This window comes from Hemicordylus capensis, chromosome 1, assembly GCF_027244095.1.
Source record: "Hemicordylus capensis ecotype Gifberg chromosome 1, rHemCap1.1.pri, whole genome shotgun sequence".
Classification (NCBI taxonomy): domain Eukaryota; kingdom Metazoa; phylum Chordata; class Lepidosauria; order Squamata; family Cordylidae; genus Hemicordylus; species Hemicordylus capensis.
The window spans coordinates 29762474-29778970 of record NC_069657.1 but is presented as its reverse complement, the minus strand read 5'-3'; the positions used below and the strand labels follow the sequence as shown (position 1 = coordinate 29778970).

The 16497-nt window shown below is 43.8% G+C and overlaps 1 protein-coding gene across 3 annotated transcripts in view; it reads right to left on the bottom strand.

Moving 5' to 3' along the window:
- Positions 1-16497, bottom strand: part of ATG2B (autophagy related 2B) — a 111659-nt gene that overhangs the window by 53119 nt on the left and 42043 nt on the right. For 2 of the 3 annotated variants that reach the window (XM_053267763.1, XM_053267748.1), the window contains exons 19-23: positions 13792-13949; positions 12085-12257; positions 11681-11831; positions 9866-10065; positions 1139-1219 (exon numbers count right to left, since the gene is read on the bottom strand). In XM_053267763.1, the coding sequence (XP_053123738.1) occupies positions 1139-1219; positions 9866-10065; positions 11681-11831; positions 12085-12257; positions 13792-13949 (763 nt within the window). The remainder of the gene's footprint in view (positions 1-1138; positions 1220-9865; positions 10066-11680; positions 11832-12084; positions 12258-13791; positions 13950-16497) is intronic. The other variant, XM_053267755.1, reaches the window with a different exon arrangement.

Genomic DNA, 16497 nt, shown 5'->3' with positions numbered 1-16497 from the left:
CTAGGTAAACAGAACTGAGCCACAGAAAATAAGCCTCACAAGTATCGATAGAAAAACAAAACATTTTTCACCTTCAAGGACTTCAGACACACAGTGCATGATCCTTTCTCATGTGGATGCAGAGCCCACGAAAAAAATAATCCCCATTGAGTCTAACAGATTACTTCTCTTCTCCTGCCGCCTGAGGCCTGGATAAATGTACAGGTTGGAGTGAGCTTTCCCTTCACTATTTAGGAGGTGGCTCAGCTGGACAAGGAAAATGTATGTACAAGTCTTCCACCTCCATTAGACCTGGCATGCTAAAGCATACATTCTGCATTTAACTGAATGATGCCAACATTAAACATTCTGTATGGCAATTCTGACAGGCAGAGTTTTGGTTTTTACAAGCAACAGCTTCTCAAGATTGTTAAAATTTGCAGTGCATACAAAAGTACCATCTACAAAGTTTTAGAAGAGAGAGGCAGAAGGCAAAGCAGATTCTTGAGAACAATAAAAGGTATTTATGAAATCAAACATCTGATTATTTAAAATTGCATCTCTGCACATTTTAAATAATCAGATATTTGATTTTAAAATTCAAGTACAAGACTTAATTTGTATATTTTTCTGCACTTTTCCTAAATATAAGGAATGTTCACAATTTAAATTGAAAGACAGCTACAAAGCATTTGAGGGAGTATCAGCTACTGGGAGGGTACCATCCATCACCTAGAAGTGAGCTTTTCTAGGTGAAAGAGAGAAGAGAGCATCTTCTGAGAGTGCAGATCTAGCCACTTATTTGGCGGCAGGGTGAGAGAAGCAGCTATCTATCCCAGGGCTTCTCAACTTCGGCCCTCCTGCAGATGTTGGCCTACAACTCCCATAATCCCTAACTATTGGCCGTTGTGGCTGAGAATTATGAGAGTTGAGGTCCAAAAGCAGCTGGGGGGGGGCAAAGCTGAGCAGGCCTGATCTATCCACTGCGGTGCATATAGTCAACAAAAGGAACTGTGTAAGTTTTCTGGGTGTTGGATGCACAGATCCAGCAATGGGAGCCACTGGGTCCTGATGTAGAAGGGAACTGTGTTTAACAATTTGGTGCAATCATTGTTATACAATTTGTATATTAAGTGTAAAATTTAGCAGATTAACATACTTGTTCATGCCAGCTTAAGCCTGAAGGAAGCACTCTATGCTGCAAAGTGGCTCCTCTTAGCCCGACAGCAACTAAAAATTCCTGCAAAACCAAGAAGGTTCATTTGAAGTCAGCATCAGTGTTTTGAGATTTAAAAATACAGCTTTCAAAGTTTTTCATTCTGCCCCTGCCAATAACACCACTTAGCATTTCAATAGCATTGAACGATAACTGTTTAAAAGGACATTGGCTGACATCCAGCACCGCTTAAATTGGGAGGTGCCAATCTTCTCGTGCTGCTGCAAACCCACAGTGGAATCAGTGGTCTTGCACAAGAGCAGAGATACTTTTGAGTAGTGTGCTCACATTCCAGGAGCACTAGCTAGATCGGAAACATGTCACTGAAAAGCAACATGTTTCTGATCTAACTCATGATTCATGAGTACAGGCACAATACTCAGTGTATTTCCGCCTGTGCACAAGAGTGCTAGACCACTGGCTCTTCACTGCGAACCCACAGCAGCACAGGTGGATCAGCACCAGCCACATTATGCCGGATGTTGGACATTGATTTTAAATTACTGCCATATTGCAGGTTCAGAGGATAAACATTCTATAACACCATTTCATGCCTCTGGGGAAATAATCCATGGTTTCAACAGCCTGGCTGCAAAAATGAGTTTCATTGACAAATCGTGCCAAAGTATTGGAATCCCACCAAGGAGAACATCTCAGGGCTGCCATGAAGGTTATTTCTTTTTCTGTGCAAAGTAGAAAAACATGCTTCTTAACCCTTATCCGGAGTGATGATTTCTTACCCATGAGTAGGACTTCCTAGCCCCATTGGTTACATTAGGAACATAGGAAGCTGCCATATATGGAGTCAGACCATTGGTCCATCTAGCTCAGTATTGTCTACACAGACTGGCAGTGGCTTCTCCGAGGTTGCAGGCAGGAATCTCTCTCAGCCCTATCTTGGAGAAGCCAGGTAGCAAACTTGGAACCTTCTGCTCTTCCCAGAGCGTCTCCATCCCCTAAGGGGAATATCTTACAGTGCTCACACTTCTAGTCTCCCATTCATATGCAACCAGGGCAGCCCCTCCTTAGCTAAGGGGACAAATCATGCTTGCTACCACAAGATCAGCTCTCCTCTCTCATTGGATGCCCCCCAACTTTTCAGGCCACAGAACCCACAATAATTTAACATTTCACTCCAGGGGAGTGTAGTGGTGACCCCCACATCCCAAGCATGTCTGACTGCATGACTCACTGAGAATGTGAGCGGTTAGCAAAGAAAAAATAACATTTCAAACTCCACACTAATGAGGATTCACACTTCAATATCTCAGTTCTCATCATTTCAGCTGAAAGGACACACTGAATGACCTGAAGGCAATCTGGAAGCTGGTCAAGTGCATTCTACAGGCCAGTCACCCACAATTATCACATCTTTTGCTTGGTTTCTTGTCAGCTGTCTTGGGCACACACTTCCTGCATACACACAATACCAACCTCCTCTGTCCATCCAAGCCAAAAGCAGAGAACAGTGCTTCCCTTTGTGAATGTGTTTGCATCTCAGGGGGTATGTCTGGCTAGTTATGCCTCATGGTGCCTACACAGGTCAGTCTCTTGCTCAGGAGATCCTTGCCAGTTGTACGCTGGGTGAAAAGGTCCAGATGAACATTTCCCTGCACACAGAAGAACGTCAGTTCTGTGGCAAGAACACACCTGCCCTGATGTCACTGGCTGATGCACCGATGAGCTCTTGGCATATCCTTTAATCGCGTGAGAGGGATGCTCATTTGAATCACCCTCTACACGGGCTTCAACAAGGTTTTGGAGTGCATGTCAAGGGGCGATTCACCTGAAGCAGCCCCAAGAGTTTTTTCCATGGCTGTACACATTGCTGCACAACTTGCAGGCCTACTTGTCTTGGTTGCAGTCCTCCAGCTTGCTTTCCAAGGTCAAGATCCCCTGTCAGTGGGTGCTAGGATGTTTTTCCATCCTAGCACCACCATATTTACAAACTATACTTCTTTGGATTGTTTGGTACGTGTTGTCAGAAAGGATAGCACCTTAGAAACCTAACAGCTGCTTATCAATTGCTGTGCAGCTGTGCTGCAGATTCCTCTAATGGTGCCAGCTTGGCAATCACTCTTTTATTATGTCATATGGCTTTGTCATTAAATCATAAGTTACTTGTGATGTCCTCAAATCATCTCAGCTGCATTATGGCACAGAAATTGGAGGACCCCAAATTTACTGCCCAAAGTCCCTGAAGAGCTTCATGATTGGCATGAAACACACCAGACAGGACAAGATATGCTTTCAGTTCTGTTAGGTCAAGGAGCTTCCATTGGAACACAGGAAGCAGCTGCCTACTGAGTCAGACCATTGGTCCATCTAGAGCAGCATTGCCTACTCTGACAAGCAGTGACTCTCTAGGACTTCAGGCGGTATTTGGATTCCTCCCTCAGGGTTCATGATGGTCCTCTCTTGGTTCCAGATTGCAGGAAAGGGAGTTGCTTCACTCACTGCCTCCTCCTGCTGGACTAAACTTATCTTGGTCTGGCCTCTCACCAGAAAACCCAGACAGCTCTGCATTATGAAGTGGGCGAGTAGACCACCTTTTGCCATTTCTGCTTGTCATGTAATCCATTGTCTTGGTACCTTAATTGGCAAGTGAGTGAGGTTCTGCAGACTGTTCAGTGCCTCACATCCCACCTCAACATCTTCTTGCTTTCTCCACCTGGAACCAAGCTCCATACACTGCCCGCCCCCCTTTTCTGGGCTGTATCTAGGAGAAATGGGGAAAGACCAGAGATGTACCGCGGATGGTTGATCTACTGATGTCAGGCCAACTGAAGATGACATGATGTGGTTGCTGCTGTTATGATCCTTTTGGCTTTGTTCTGCTGACTTAAATTCCTGCTTCTGCAAGGTCAGATGCTTCTGAACACTTTAATAGTTCCAAACACTAGGTTTGACATTGTGATAGGGGCCGATTTCATCTGCCCTAACTCAAGAGCACAGAACTATGCAGTATCTCAGACTGTTTTTGAGACACTATCATCATCAGGGGAAGACAAAACTGACGTTTCCATAGAGAAAAAGCCAGGTTGCTTACTTCAACAGATGATCTTTCTGGGGATCAATGTTCACTCACAACCTGGGTTCTGCACCTGCGCAGTGATCCTCATGAAATAATTCAGAGTTCCTTGAGGTGCTCTTCAGCTCTGGCGCGACCGTTATTTTTCGCAGGAGAGCACCTGTCTTCTCATCTCCTTATTGGCCACTGCGATGAGTGAAGAAGAATGTCCACAGACGGAGTCAGGTAAGTCACTATAACTGTGGAGATATCCTAGCAGCGGGGTAAGTCGGACAAGTGTTGAGAGTGAACATGGATCACCAGTAAGATCACCTGTTACAGGTAAGCAACCTCTACATCTTTGAGGTGATCCATGTTTCCTCACAACCTGGGTGATTAACAGCTCACCAGGATGGTGGTGGGAGCTAGGATAATGGTCCAAGTAGTTTTTTGAGAACTACCCCATCAAAGTTGGTCTCTGCCGCCAAACGGATGATCGTAGCCTAGTATTTAACAAAAAGTAGGACCGAAGACCACGTGGCTGCTTTGCAAATGTCCTTCATACTCATGCCAGACATGCGAGCTGCCGATGTGGCCATGGCACTTGTAGAATGTGCTCTGATCTTCAAGGGGAGCTTGATTCCTTGTGGGTTGTGCGAGAAGAAGAGCCTTTGCCCACAAATAGGGCGACCCTTGTAAGTGACAAAGAGTTTGTTGGTTCATCCGAATGGTTTAGTCCTATTTAGGTAGTACAGTAGAGGCCTTCTCATGTCCAGGGAGTGCATAGATTTTTCCAGAAGGGTGAAGAGGTTCTGGAAGAAAAGAGATAAAATGATATCTTGATTTAAATGAAAGTTGGAGACTATCTTTGGTGTGAAGGGTCTGTCCGGAGAACGACCTTGTCTAGTAGAACTTTGTGTATGGGGAGTAAGTGCGAGGGGCTGTCAGTCTGCTGACAAAACGTGCTGATGTTATGGCAACAAGAAAGGCAACCTTTAGAGACAAGGACTTGAGGCTGGCGGAGAGGCTTGGTTCAAATGGATGTTCAGTGAGAGAGAGGACAAAACTAAACAAGAGACTCCAAGACTCAATGGCTTATCTGATATGTAGGCAAAGGCTGTTTAAACCTTTGAGGAACTTCTTAGAATCAGGACAGGGGGAGGGGGTGAACACCCATCCCAGCCTGGGTGTCTTGTGGAAACTGCGGCAAGATGGACCTTAATAGATTTATTCAATAGTCCAAAACGTTTCAGACCTATTAAGCATAGAAGGATCTGATGGATGGTCACGTTGAAGAGATTAAAGTCCTTGGATGCAGCATGAGATGCAAAGCTTACACATGTAGTTTTGACATGTTGACTCCTTTCTCTCATTAAGGAGGATATCTAATAATTTGACTTTCCAGGCCATCAGATTCAGGAGCTGGAGGTCGTGATAAGGACATGGTTCTCCTGCTGGAATAGAAAACTCTGGCAGAGAGGAAGGTGTTGGTGATGGCCTTGAGACAGCCCGAGTAGGATAATGAACCTCAGTTGCCGTGGCCACCATGGGACGAGTATGATATAATGAGTGTTTTTCCTCATTATCTTGCCCATCTTTGAGAGAAGGGGGAGAGAGAGGAGGTAATAAAGTTTCTCCATCCGGGGCATCTGAAAGTCATCACCCTTGGAGTTCGGACCCACTCCCACCCTGTAGCAGTACAACTTGCACTTCTTGTTCTGTGTGGCGAAGTGGTCCACCAGTGGAGTTTTCCAAAGGTCAAAGATGTTTTCCAGAAGGGCTTGGTTGACTTTCCACTAATGTTGATTGGAAGTCCCTGTTGAGAGCATTTGCCAAAGTATTATCCGTGCCTTTGATGTGAAGGAAAATGGGGTGGGTGTGACAGGCTATGCTCCAGTCCCAAAGCTGCAGGGCTACATTGCACAAGGACTTGGAGACCGTTCCACCCTGGCAGGTTAGGTAGGTTACTGCTGTCGTATTGCCCAGGAGTTCCTGGACCACTCAACATTGTAGCAGAAGTAGGAAGGACTTTAGGACATGGAAAACTGCAAGAAGCTCTAGAAGGTTGATATGAAGGGGCCACTGTTGGTGGGTCCAGACGCCTTGGGCATGCAGGCCTCTGCAGTGTGCTCCCCAACGTGTCAGAGAGGCATCTGCCATCAGTGTTATGGACAGTATTGACAGTTCAAAAGGCATGCCTTTCAAGAGAAAGTCCAGTTTGGTCCACCAACCTAACAATTTAAAGATGGGTGGAGGAAGAAGCAGCTACATGTTCTGTCAGAGTTCAGTTTGAACACCGACAGAAACCAATTTTGAAGCCTGTGAATATGAAGCCTTGCTTGGGGCACAGTAGTCGTGTAGGAGGCCATGAGATCTAGCAGTCTTTGTATTGACCATGCCCTTTGCTTTGGATTGAGAGCTAAAGTGGAGATCAGGTCTGTTATAAGTTGTTTCCTTTCGCCAGGAAGGCAAGTCCTTTTCATATGAGAATCCAAGATTGCCCCGATGATTTGAATACACCATTATGGCATTAGAACAGATTTTTTTAGGTTTACCGTCATCCCTATATCCGCTAACAGATCCAGTGTGAACTTAACCTGAGAGACTAGGGTCACCTTGCTGTCTGATGAGAGCAGCCAGTTGTCTAAGGATGGGTAAATGGAAACCAAGACCCCCCACCAGGTCCTGAGATGTGCAATGATGCGTGACACACTTTGTGAAGATGTGGGTCAGGGTGTGTGTGCAAAGTCTGAATGGGAGGACTGCAAATTGATATGCTTTTTGGCCCCAAGTGAAGCATAGGTACTTCCTGTGCACGGGGCATATTCCCACATGGAAGTAGGCATTCTTGAGATTTAAGGTCACAAACTACTCGTAAAGGAAAAATAGTCTAAGGAAATCATCCTAAATTTCCTGGTCCTTATATATTTGTTCAGGTTAAGGAGGTCCATGATGGGATGAAGGCCTCCATCCCACTTGGGCACCTGGAGAAACCTTGAATAAAAGCCCATCTCCTGATCTTCTGGGGGAACAGGATCTATAGCCCCTTTCTCTAGTAGGGAATGTACCTCTTCTGCTAAGATAAGAGTTGAGTGAGTGTATTTTATCCCTGTGAATACAGGGCGGCTTGTGAATTTGATGGCGTAGCCTGTCAATATTATGGACAACAGCCAGGAATCTGATGTCATATTATATTACACCAAAAACAAAGGGATGAGACAAACAGAAGGAAGTAAAGGCTGAGGTATTACCATTACTAAAGCATCAGACTGCTTAAACTGGTCCTGAGGCTTTGCCCTCTGTTGCTGCCTGTGCTGTGGATTGTACTAGCGCTTAGGCATGCACTTGAAACATTTTTTATTTTCCTTACAGTCAGGCTGTTTATATTGGAATTTTTGCCTGCTGAAAGACCAATATCTTTGAGATGATAGACTGCTGAGATGTAGTGGTAAAAGCCCACACAGTGTAGTGGGACTTCTTCATCCTCTCCATTGTTTATCCATCTGCAAGCTGAAAAGTCCATTCTTCAAAGGGCATATTTTTGATCTTGTCCTTCATGTTGTTCTGAAGGAAGGTAGAATGCAACCGAGCATGTCTGTAGAGAGATACAACACCCACTAAGGACCCCGATTCCGTTTCAATAAGATGCTCCACAGCGCTTAGATGCTATCTGGTGATGTCCGCAGACTTAGCCAGAGCAGACAAACTTTTCTTTAAAATCCTCAGGGACATCTTTCCAGGCATGCCATATAATTAGAATTTTCAATGCCAAACAAGACAAAGAGTAAAACCTCTGGCCCATAGCATTAGGTTTTCTGCCCTCTATCTACTGGGCAGAATGTGCCGTTCTTGATTTGCTACTAACTGCACAGTCCACCATCAGGGAGTCAGGTGGGCAGTGTTTAAATCGAAAAGGGCAAGTGTCTTCTTGGATATGGCACAAACTTTCAAGCCTCTTAGATACAGAAGTAGAGGCAGAACAGAAATTCCAGCAGAGTTAGCAAGGACTGAGAGCACAGGTAAAAGTGGCAGGCTGAGCAGTCAAAGTAGCAGTTATGAAAACATATACTAGGTCCTTAACTTCAGGCACTGGCACCTTTCGTTCTAGGCCCAAAGCCTTCACCATTTCTGTCACCTGAATACAGTAGGACCTTGTCTCTTCTGTAGATGAGCTTGGTGGTGGACTGGCTACAGTCTCGTGAGGAGAAGGATCCAAAGGGTTTTCATTGTGAACAGAATCTCCTTCAGATGAGGGGCTGGAGTCGTATTCTTCCTCAGAAAGATAGTCTCATTGGGGCAACTTTCCTGAAGTCAGAGATTGGTGAACTATTTCCATATCAGGATCTGTCAGGTCAGTAGGAGCAGATCATCTTATTTTTCCCTTACCCACAGGAACTTAAAAGGGAGACGCAGGAACAGGTGAGGAAACAGGATCCAGGCCTTTCACAGGAGTAGACTCCAAGGCACCTTTAAGTTTCATGGTTTCCCAAAGCCTATATGCATGGAACTCATCTGTAAAGCAGGTGATGGCATATAATAGGGATCTCTACATCGCCAAAGTCCCCTGATATATCCAGGGTCCAAGGCCCCAGGAGAGCTCCAGTAGTCCATAGGGTGGGACGTTTTTTATTTTTATTGTATTTATTTATTAACATATTTTTATACTGCCCAAAACTTACGTCTCTGGGCGATTTACAACGTGAATGAATAGACTCCCTCCAACTTTGAGAGGGGGAGCAATGTGGCGTCACTTTAGCAGGTGCAGTGGACAGCATTTTAAGTACTTGCAAAGACTTCGAATCATCATCCCCATCCAGGCTATGCAGGTGAAAGCCTTTAAAAGTTGTACCCCAATGGGGTGCTGGTAGAGCATCCCAGGAGAGATTCTTGGTTGTTTCCCGACATCGGAGACACCTCTCTTGAAGACTGATGCCTTTTGTCAGGGGACTCAGTGGGCTCGAGACGAAGCTGGAGAAAAGTAGATAACAGTGGGTGAAGGCACCCTAGGTACAGTCTTTTGTGGGGTGGTCAGCGTCGATGTTGTTGAGACTGGCACAGTAGTTGTGACAAAAGTGATGCAGGAGATAGTCAGGAGAGGTGAGGTCAACATTGACCTTCAAGTCTATGTCTGACCCAGAAGTGATGTTGGAGTAATAATGGTCAGAGTCACCTCCAAGATCAGGGTGTTCTCCTCCATTCCAAAATGATTTAACATAGGCATGGATAGAAGCCACCCCACCATAGAAAGCCCATTCATTTTGGAGTAGTTTTCTACCCTGTGTCATATTTGTATTTATATATCTATATCTATATATCTTTATGCAGTTGGGGGTGGAAATCCACCCCAAAATCCAGATGAGTTAAACACACAAAACAGAATATAAGAATGAAAAGTATGCATATAACAGGAAGGGAAACAGAATATAGAAAATGAATTGTTTTTTACTTGTTTTTACTACTGAAAGGCAGTATTTCAACAAGATGCCTACAATAGTTTTACAATCTTGTTAAAATGTTAGCATTTCAGTAACAATGTGATTAAAGTATTACAAAATAAAATTGTGCTTCTGAAACATATACAAATCCCAGAGCTTTGTAGACAGGAACAAACAAACTTTTTTGCAAGAAGTATGTATACAGATTATTTCCTAAATACAAACCTTTGTATTGCTCTCAGATTTATTTGACTGTATCTTAACTGCAACAGACAGCATATTTAAGCTGTCCACTCCCACACCATCTGAAGAAGTCCTACTGAGACCTTCTTCTTCAGAAAAATAAATGGTGGGTTCTAACCAGTGAGGATGTGTCACACTTGGCAGCTTTATTTCAGATGGAGACACAACCCCATCCACCATACCTGCAGAAAGACAGTATTCCAATTAGATGGTCCTGCAAAAACACTTTTGATGTATGAAAAAGAATGTACATTATTTTATGTTAAAACTGGCAGAAATCTGGCTTATACTAAATATAGGTTTTACCTGCTATGCAGAAGTGCAGGGCTGATTTCTATTATCCATTTATCCAAATCAAGCCTACAAAATATAAGGTCCAGGAGCCAAATCTGACCTGCAGGGACTTTTCTGCTGGCCTGCAGGTAGGAATATTCTGAAGCAACTTTAGGAGCCAAAAAATTCTTGGCCTGTCCTGCTACGGATGGCAGTGGCTCAATGCGATTACTGCTGGAGATCAGATGGCCCCCATTCTTGGACCAGTGCTCTGAAGCCGTCCCTCTTTCCCCTCACCTACCCTGACTCCAACCTTCTGCCCCCTCACTTTCATTAACATTTTAAATAATTAATTTTAATGTAATAATTAATGTGCTGAAAATTGACATTGGCCCTGCCCACCAAGTCATGGTTGGTTCTGGCCCACCAGGGTATTAGAGTTGTGCAGTGCACCCCTGATTAAAACATTAAATAATCAGCAATTTATTTTGCTACATACCAGAATGGATAAAACTGATTTTTTTAAAAAAAACTTTAACTCAGAATTTTTTTTTAAAAAACCTATATAAAATACTAAGTTTCTCATTTAAAATATTACATCATAAAAATTAAATCTCATCACAGACATACCCCACCTACTCTTAGAGTGTCTTAAAAATGAGTGGATGCTCTTTCACGCACATGAGATTACCTACCAATCAAACATGGACATTCATAAGAACATAGGAAGCTGCTTTATACTGAGTCAGACCACTGGTCCATCTAGCTCAGTATTGTCTACCCAGACTGGCAGCAGCTTCTCCAAGGTTACAGACAGGAGTCTCTCTCAGTCCTATCTAGAAATGCCAGGGAGGGAACCTGGAACCTTCTGCATACAAGCATGCAAGTGCCCTTCTCAGAGCAGCCCTGTTCCTTAAGGAGAACATCTTACAGTGATTGCACACATTTGAATGGTCTCCTATTTAAATGCAACTAGGATAGACCCTGCTTAGCAAAGGTGACAGTTCATGCTTGCTATCACAAGACCAGGTCTCCTCTAATAGACCAGTTCTCCTCATTTCAATTTCATTTAACTGTCCGGTAACTACTAGATCTTGCTTCTAGAAATTTCTGGACTATTACGTTTCAATTTTTAAGCAAACTAAATTAACATGTGCAAAGACACAGGCTGGATAGTAGGAAGGGGAGACTGGCAAAAAATCTTCCCTCCCTGCTGTGTATGTACCCATGCTTCCAAAGCAAGGATATTACCACTGCAGGTAGCATCCTTTTTTTGCATGGGCACAGCATTAGTTAGGATGCTGGCTGCTACATTTACAGTTTGGGGAAACAACCTGGCATATTGCATAGCTTCTGATAATTCTCTAGTTTGCAAGAACAAAAAAACTTTTGCCAATCTCTGGCTGTCAAGGCATTTGATAACTTGCCCAGCTTGCCGAAAGCAGCTCAGTCTCCTGTCCCTTCCACCAGCCTTGTCATAGGTCTGACCACAAATTTACATCTGCTGAGATTTCAGTTTCCTACCTTGATGATATAAGCTGAGACTACCAGAATGGAGACATATGTAATGCTTGTCTTCAAAACCTTCATACTTCATCACACAGAATAATGAACCACTGCTGAACTCAAACCAAAATTCACCATGTTTGTCTTCTAGTATATTCCCATCATCCTGCTAGAAAATGGAAAAAGATATAGATTTGAAATGTATTAGTAGTTTGGGGCATGCTTTTACTTACTTTCTTGCACCAAAGACAGGATCATATTGTCATTTCTGAAAAACTTCCTTTGCTTAAGCCACAGTATGTGCAAAACAAAAACCACACAGTTAAACAAAAGATAAGCAAACTGAAGAACTGGTCTATATATTCTAACTGTAGGAATGCTAGTTCAAACCATGCTGAGTTTTCTTAACCAAGAAGTCTTACCTTGACATCTGTGAATATTGAAACAAATCCATGGTTAACATTCAAAAGCACGGAGAGAAAACTCTGAGTGTTCCTGTTTTGGGGTTCAAATTTTTTCCTTCTCCGTGAACAATAGTTTGGATCAACCGTAGAATAATACTGTAATGTTTCTTCCTCAGACCCACTGTCATCATCTACACAAAAAGCAAATATATATTGGAATAATGCAGAAGCAACTTACAAAGGAAAGCTAGACATTTTTTTAATTTGAAAAATATTAATTACCAGCTTAACCCATGCAGAGCATCTGTGCACTAATACCTGATTGCTCCCCTCACCCCCTGCCACAGCCCCCCTCACCTCAGAGATCTCTCCACCCTCACCTGTGCTGCACTCCTGCTCCTCCTTCTCCATCCCGTTGCTTCCATCCCCTCAGCCCTCTTGGTCACTCCTCCATCCCCTTACTCCATCCCCCTCACCCCTCTTGGTTGCAGCTGCAGCATTGCTAGCGCCTGTTGACCAAGCTGCAGCCCCTTATCCCCAAAGAACTCCCCACCCTCACTCGAGCCCCACTCCTCCCCACAGGAGCAGCAGCAGGTGACAACTGGGCCCTTCCTCACTGCCGCCACCGCCATGGCCGCTGGTTCCCTTCAGGCCGCTGACAAGCCCTGGCCTGTCCCTTGCCTGCCTCCCTCCCTCCACCTACCTATGGCCTCGGTAGCCCCAAACAGCAGCAGTAGTTGACTGGGCCTTTCTCCTTGCTGCCAGTAGACTCCACCATGACCGCTCATTCCCCTCAGGCCGCTGACAAGCTCGGGCCCGTCCCTCACCCTTCCTTCTTTCTCTCTTCCCCTGTCTTTCTTCCCCTTCTCTCCCCCCCCCCCACTCCCTTCCTGAGTTAACAGATCTTGTTTCCTCATCTAATTCACACAACAGCAGCCTCCTTCTCCTGAAAGGGCTCTTTCCTCCCTCAGACCCCTCTCTTGGCAGACCCCTGCGCACTATCTTTTTGATTGATCGATAGACAGACAGACAAGACAGACAGATGATTCCTCTCCTCTACAATCAAGAACATCTTCCGACCAGTAACAGTTGCATTCCAACTGACCTTAACCATCACAGGCTCCTCCTCCCTATCTGCAAATGGAATCCCCACTGCCCATTCACCACAGTACCACAGGCTCCTCCTTCCTATCTGCATATGGAATCCCCACTGCCCAATCACCACTCTACTTCTGCTCGCGAACTCTCACGAGAGCTGCCATGCACAGGATTAGCCACAGGTATGCCTTAGAGAATTATATATAGAGATAGAAGATGTTTTGGTTGGATCCAGGAAACTGTAGTGGGGTTTCCCCATCCCTTTTTCTGTGATGCGGAGAAAGAGATGGGGATGATGCAGTTTCCCACTGCCCTGAAAAGCAAATTAGGAGGGCTGGGAAACCCTCAAGATCAGTGAGGAACATGGTGGGCAGGAGGCAGGTGATGAAGATTACATCCCCCTCACATTAGTGGAAATGCCTTTCTGTTCAACTCAAGGCATCACTGGATCCAACCCATTAACCGTTAGCTAGTTTTAATTTTTCCCTTTGGGGGAAGAGTAACCCTTTTGTATTCTGGGTTTTCCCTTTCCAATTTAAGAAGCTTCAGCTGTTTTAGATAACACTATCACTTACACACTAACACCTTTAATACAGCAATATTAGAAGTTTTCTGTTAACACATTACCATAGTGAATAGTGGATTTGAACTGACTGAAATTGTCTTTATTGAAAGTGTTGATCAGCTGGCTGGCCACTGAAAGTCCAACGCCATAAGAAATATTTTCAAATGTTTCTACAGGAGATGGAGCAGTGGGTTCCCACAATAATAAGTCATTACTGATTCTAGAAGGAAGACAAATACACCATTATAGGAATAATCTAATGATAGAAAAAGGTTAAAAGTTCAAGGGCAAGTCTGTAAGGGAGAAAGTTTCACTGATAAAGTATTACTTTATTTTTTATTTAGTCACAAGTAGTATCCGTTGCATGCACCTAAAAGCACTATGCTTGGTGCTAACAAGTCCCATCAATGTCTGTGTGTTATGGAAATTGGAGTGTGTGTGTGGGGAGCGGGAAGAGACACATATCCAGAAGAAGCAAGACACTGACTTGGTTCAGAAAATAATCTAAACCAGGGATTCTCAACTTTGGGTCTCCAGATGTTATTGGACTTCAACTCCCATAATCTCTAGCCTCAAAGGCCTTCGGTTGGGGATTATGGGAGCTGAAGTCCAACAACATCTGGGGACTCAAGGTTGAGAATCCCTGATCTAAACCCTAATTAGATTAATGTGAATGAGCTACAGAGATCCTCTGGGCCACACACTCCACCTTGCCCCCATCTCCTTCACACATGAGTGGAGGAGTGTAAGAGCTTCTGCTTTCACTTTTGACTAAGACACAGTTTTGATATCCTAATTTGCTTTAAGTAACTAGAATTAGAACTACTAAAATACCCCAAGATTGAATGCAATGGAAACTTGTGGTTTAATCAAGTGCAAGTATAAGCTTTTACACCTCTTCTCCTCACATGTGGAGGAGGAGAAGGGGAGCTCACAGGCCCAATGCTCACCATGGCCTCTTCACACTCATCTAACATATGGTTTAAATGATAGTCTGAACAAGCTATTATTTTATTTATTTATCATATTTCTATACCACCTCGTAGTGATCAGCCACCGCTCCCCCTAAAGAGTTAACCAGAAGTGAATCCTGTCCTGACAACAGCCTGGTGAACTCCAGGGCTCAGCCAATCAGCACACTGGGAGGGTGGGACCTAGAGAGCTGTGGCCAGGAAAAATGCAGTTCTTTGTTAGAGAAGCAGCTAGGCTGGAGGTGCTCAGCAGGACATGTTGCCATGGAGGATGGCTGCAAGAGAATAACTATGCAGCTCCTTAAAAGATAGGAGGACAGGAAGCTTGAATTCACATCTGGAATTTAGTGAGTTCAAGACAAAGAGCCAGGGCTTTGGCTTCGGGAAGATTAATTTAGGGGAAAGTTTGTTTAGTCAGACTTTGCGTTAGAAGTTATATTTCTTTGGTATGTGTAATTTACATATTTCCAATACTGTTTTATTATAGTTTACTTGCAACGTAATTGAAATAAGAAACACTAGCCTATGCCCATCTTACCTAGGGCATTGCAAAAGACTACATAAATATTTAAACATGCCTAAGACAACCTATTTTTGTAATCTACTAAATATTCTCAACTATATATAAGAAAGCCTCAAACAGAAGCAGTATGCAGTAATTGAATAAAACTGGTTTTTAAAATATTTTCTTTTTACTAGCCTCTCCGAGTTGGTTTTTAACTCAGAAAAAGGGGAACTAAGTGGGGTTACTCTGGTGCAAACATGTCCTCAGGCATTCAGCAGCTACCAGTTTTCTCACCACATGTAGGCTTGCACGTGGAAAATTTTTGTACTTGTTCAAGAGTCAAATTAAGAGAGTTTTTCTTTCTTTCTGGGTTATCCCACCCCAAGCCCAGAGAGTTTATGTAGACAAAGGGGTGGTGGTGGCAGCCTTTGAACCTACCGATAATACAGAAGTTTTAGGAGAAGCCTAGTCAGACAGCTCAGCAGCAATCATTCAGCATCTCTTTCCCTCACATGAGCTTGCTCTGAGACAAAGGCTATCATCTGCTACATACCTTATATATACACACATCTCTAGGCAGAGTACAGATTAAAACACAACCAATGTAAAAACAGTATAAAATAGATAAAATTCATGAGACAAATACAACAATCTCACAAAATAAAAACACATTAAAATTAAATATTTTTTTAAATTCCAGTTAAAAGCCTGAGAAAACAGGTACATCTTGAGGGTCCTCTTAAAAGCAAACAGAGAGGATCTTATTTTGACAGGGAGCATATTCTAAAGTCCCGGGGCAGCAACAGAGAAGGCCTGGTCCCAAGTCGCCTCCAAATGAGCCAGCGGCAACCATAATGAGACCTCTCCAGATGATATCAATAGGTGGCAGGGTTCATAACCAAGAAGACGCTCTCTTAAGTACCCTGGGCCCAAGCCATTAAGGGCTTTATAGGTAATAACCAGCATTTTGAATTTTGCGTGGAAACATATCAGCAGCCAGTGCAATTCTTTCAAAATTGGTATTATATGGTCCCTTCATGTTGTCCCAGAGACCAATCTGGCTGCTGCATTCTGTACCAATTATAGTTTCCAGACTTTGTACAAAGGCAGTCCCACACAGGTTACCAGCATATGCAACACTGTTTTAAGGTCATCTACCTCCAGAAATGAAGCTGATAAAAAGCACTCCTGGCCACTGTCTCAATCTGAGAAACCAGAGAGTGTTTGGGATCCAGGAGCACTCCCAAGCTACGTACCTGATCTTTCAGCAGGGGTGTAATCCCACCCAGAAC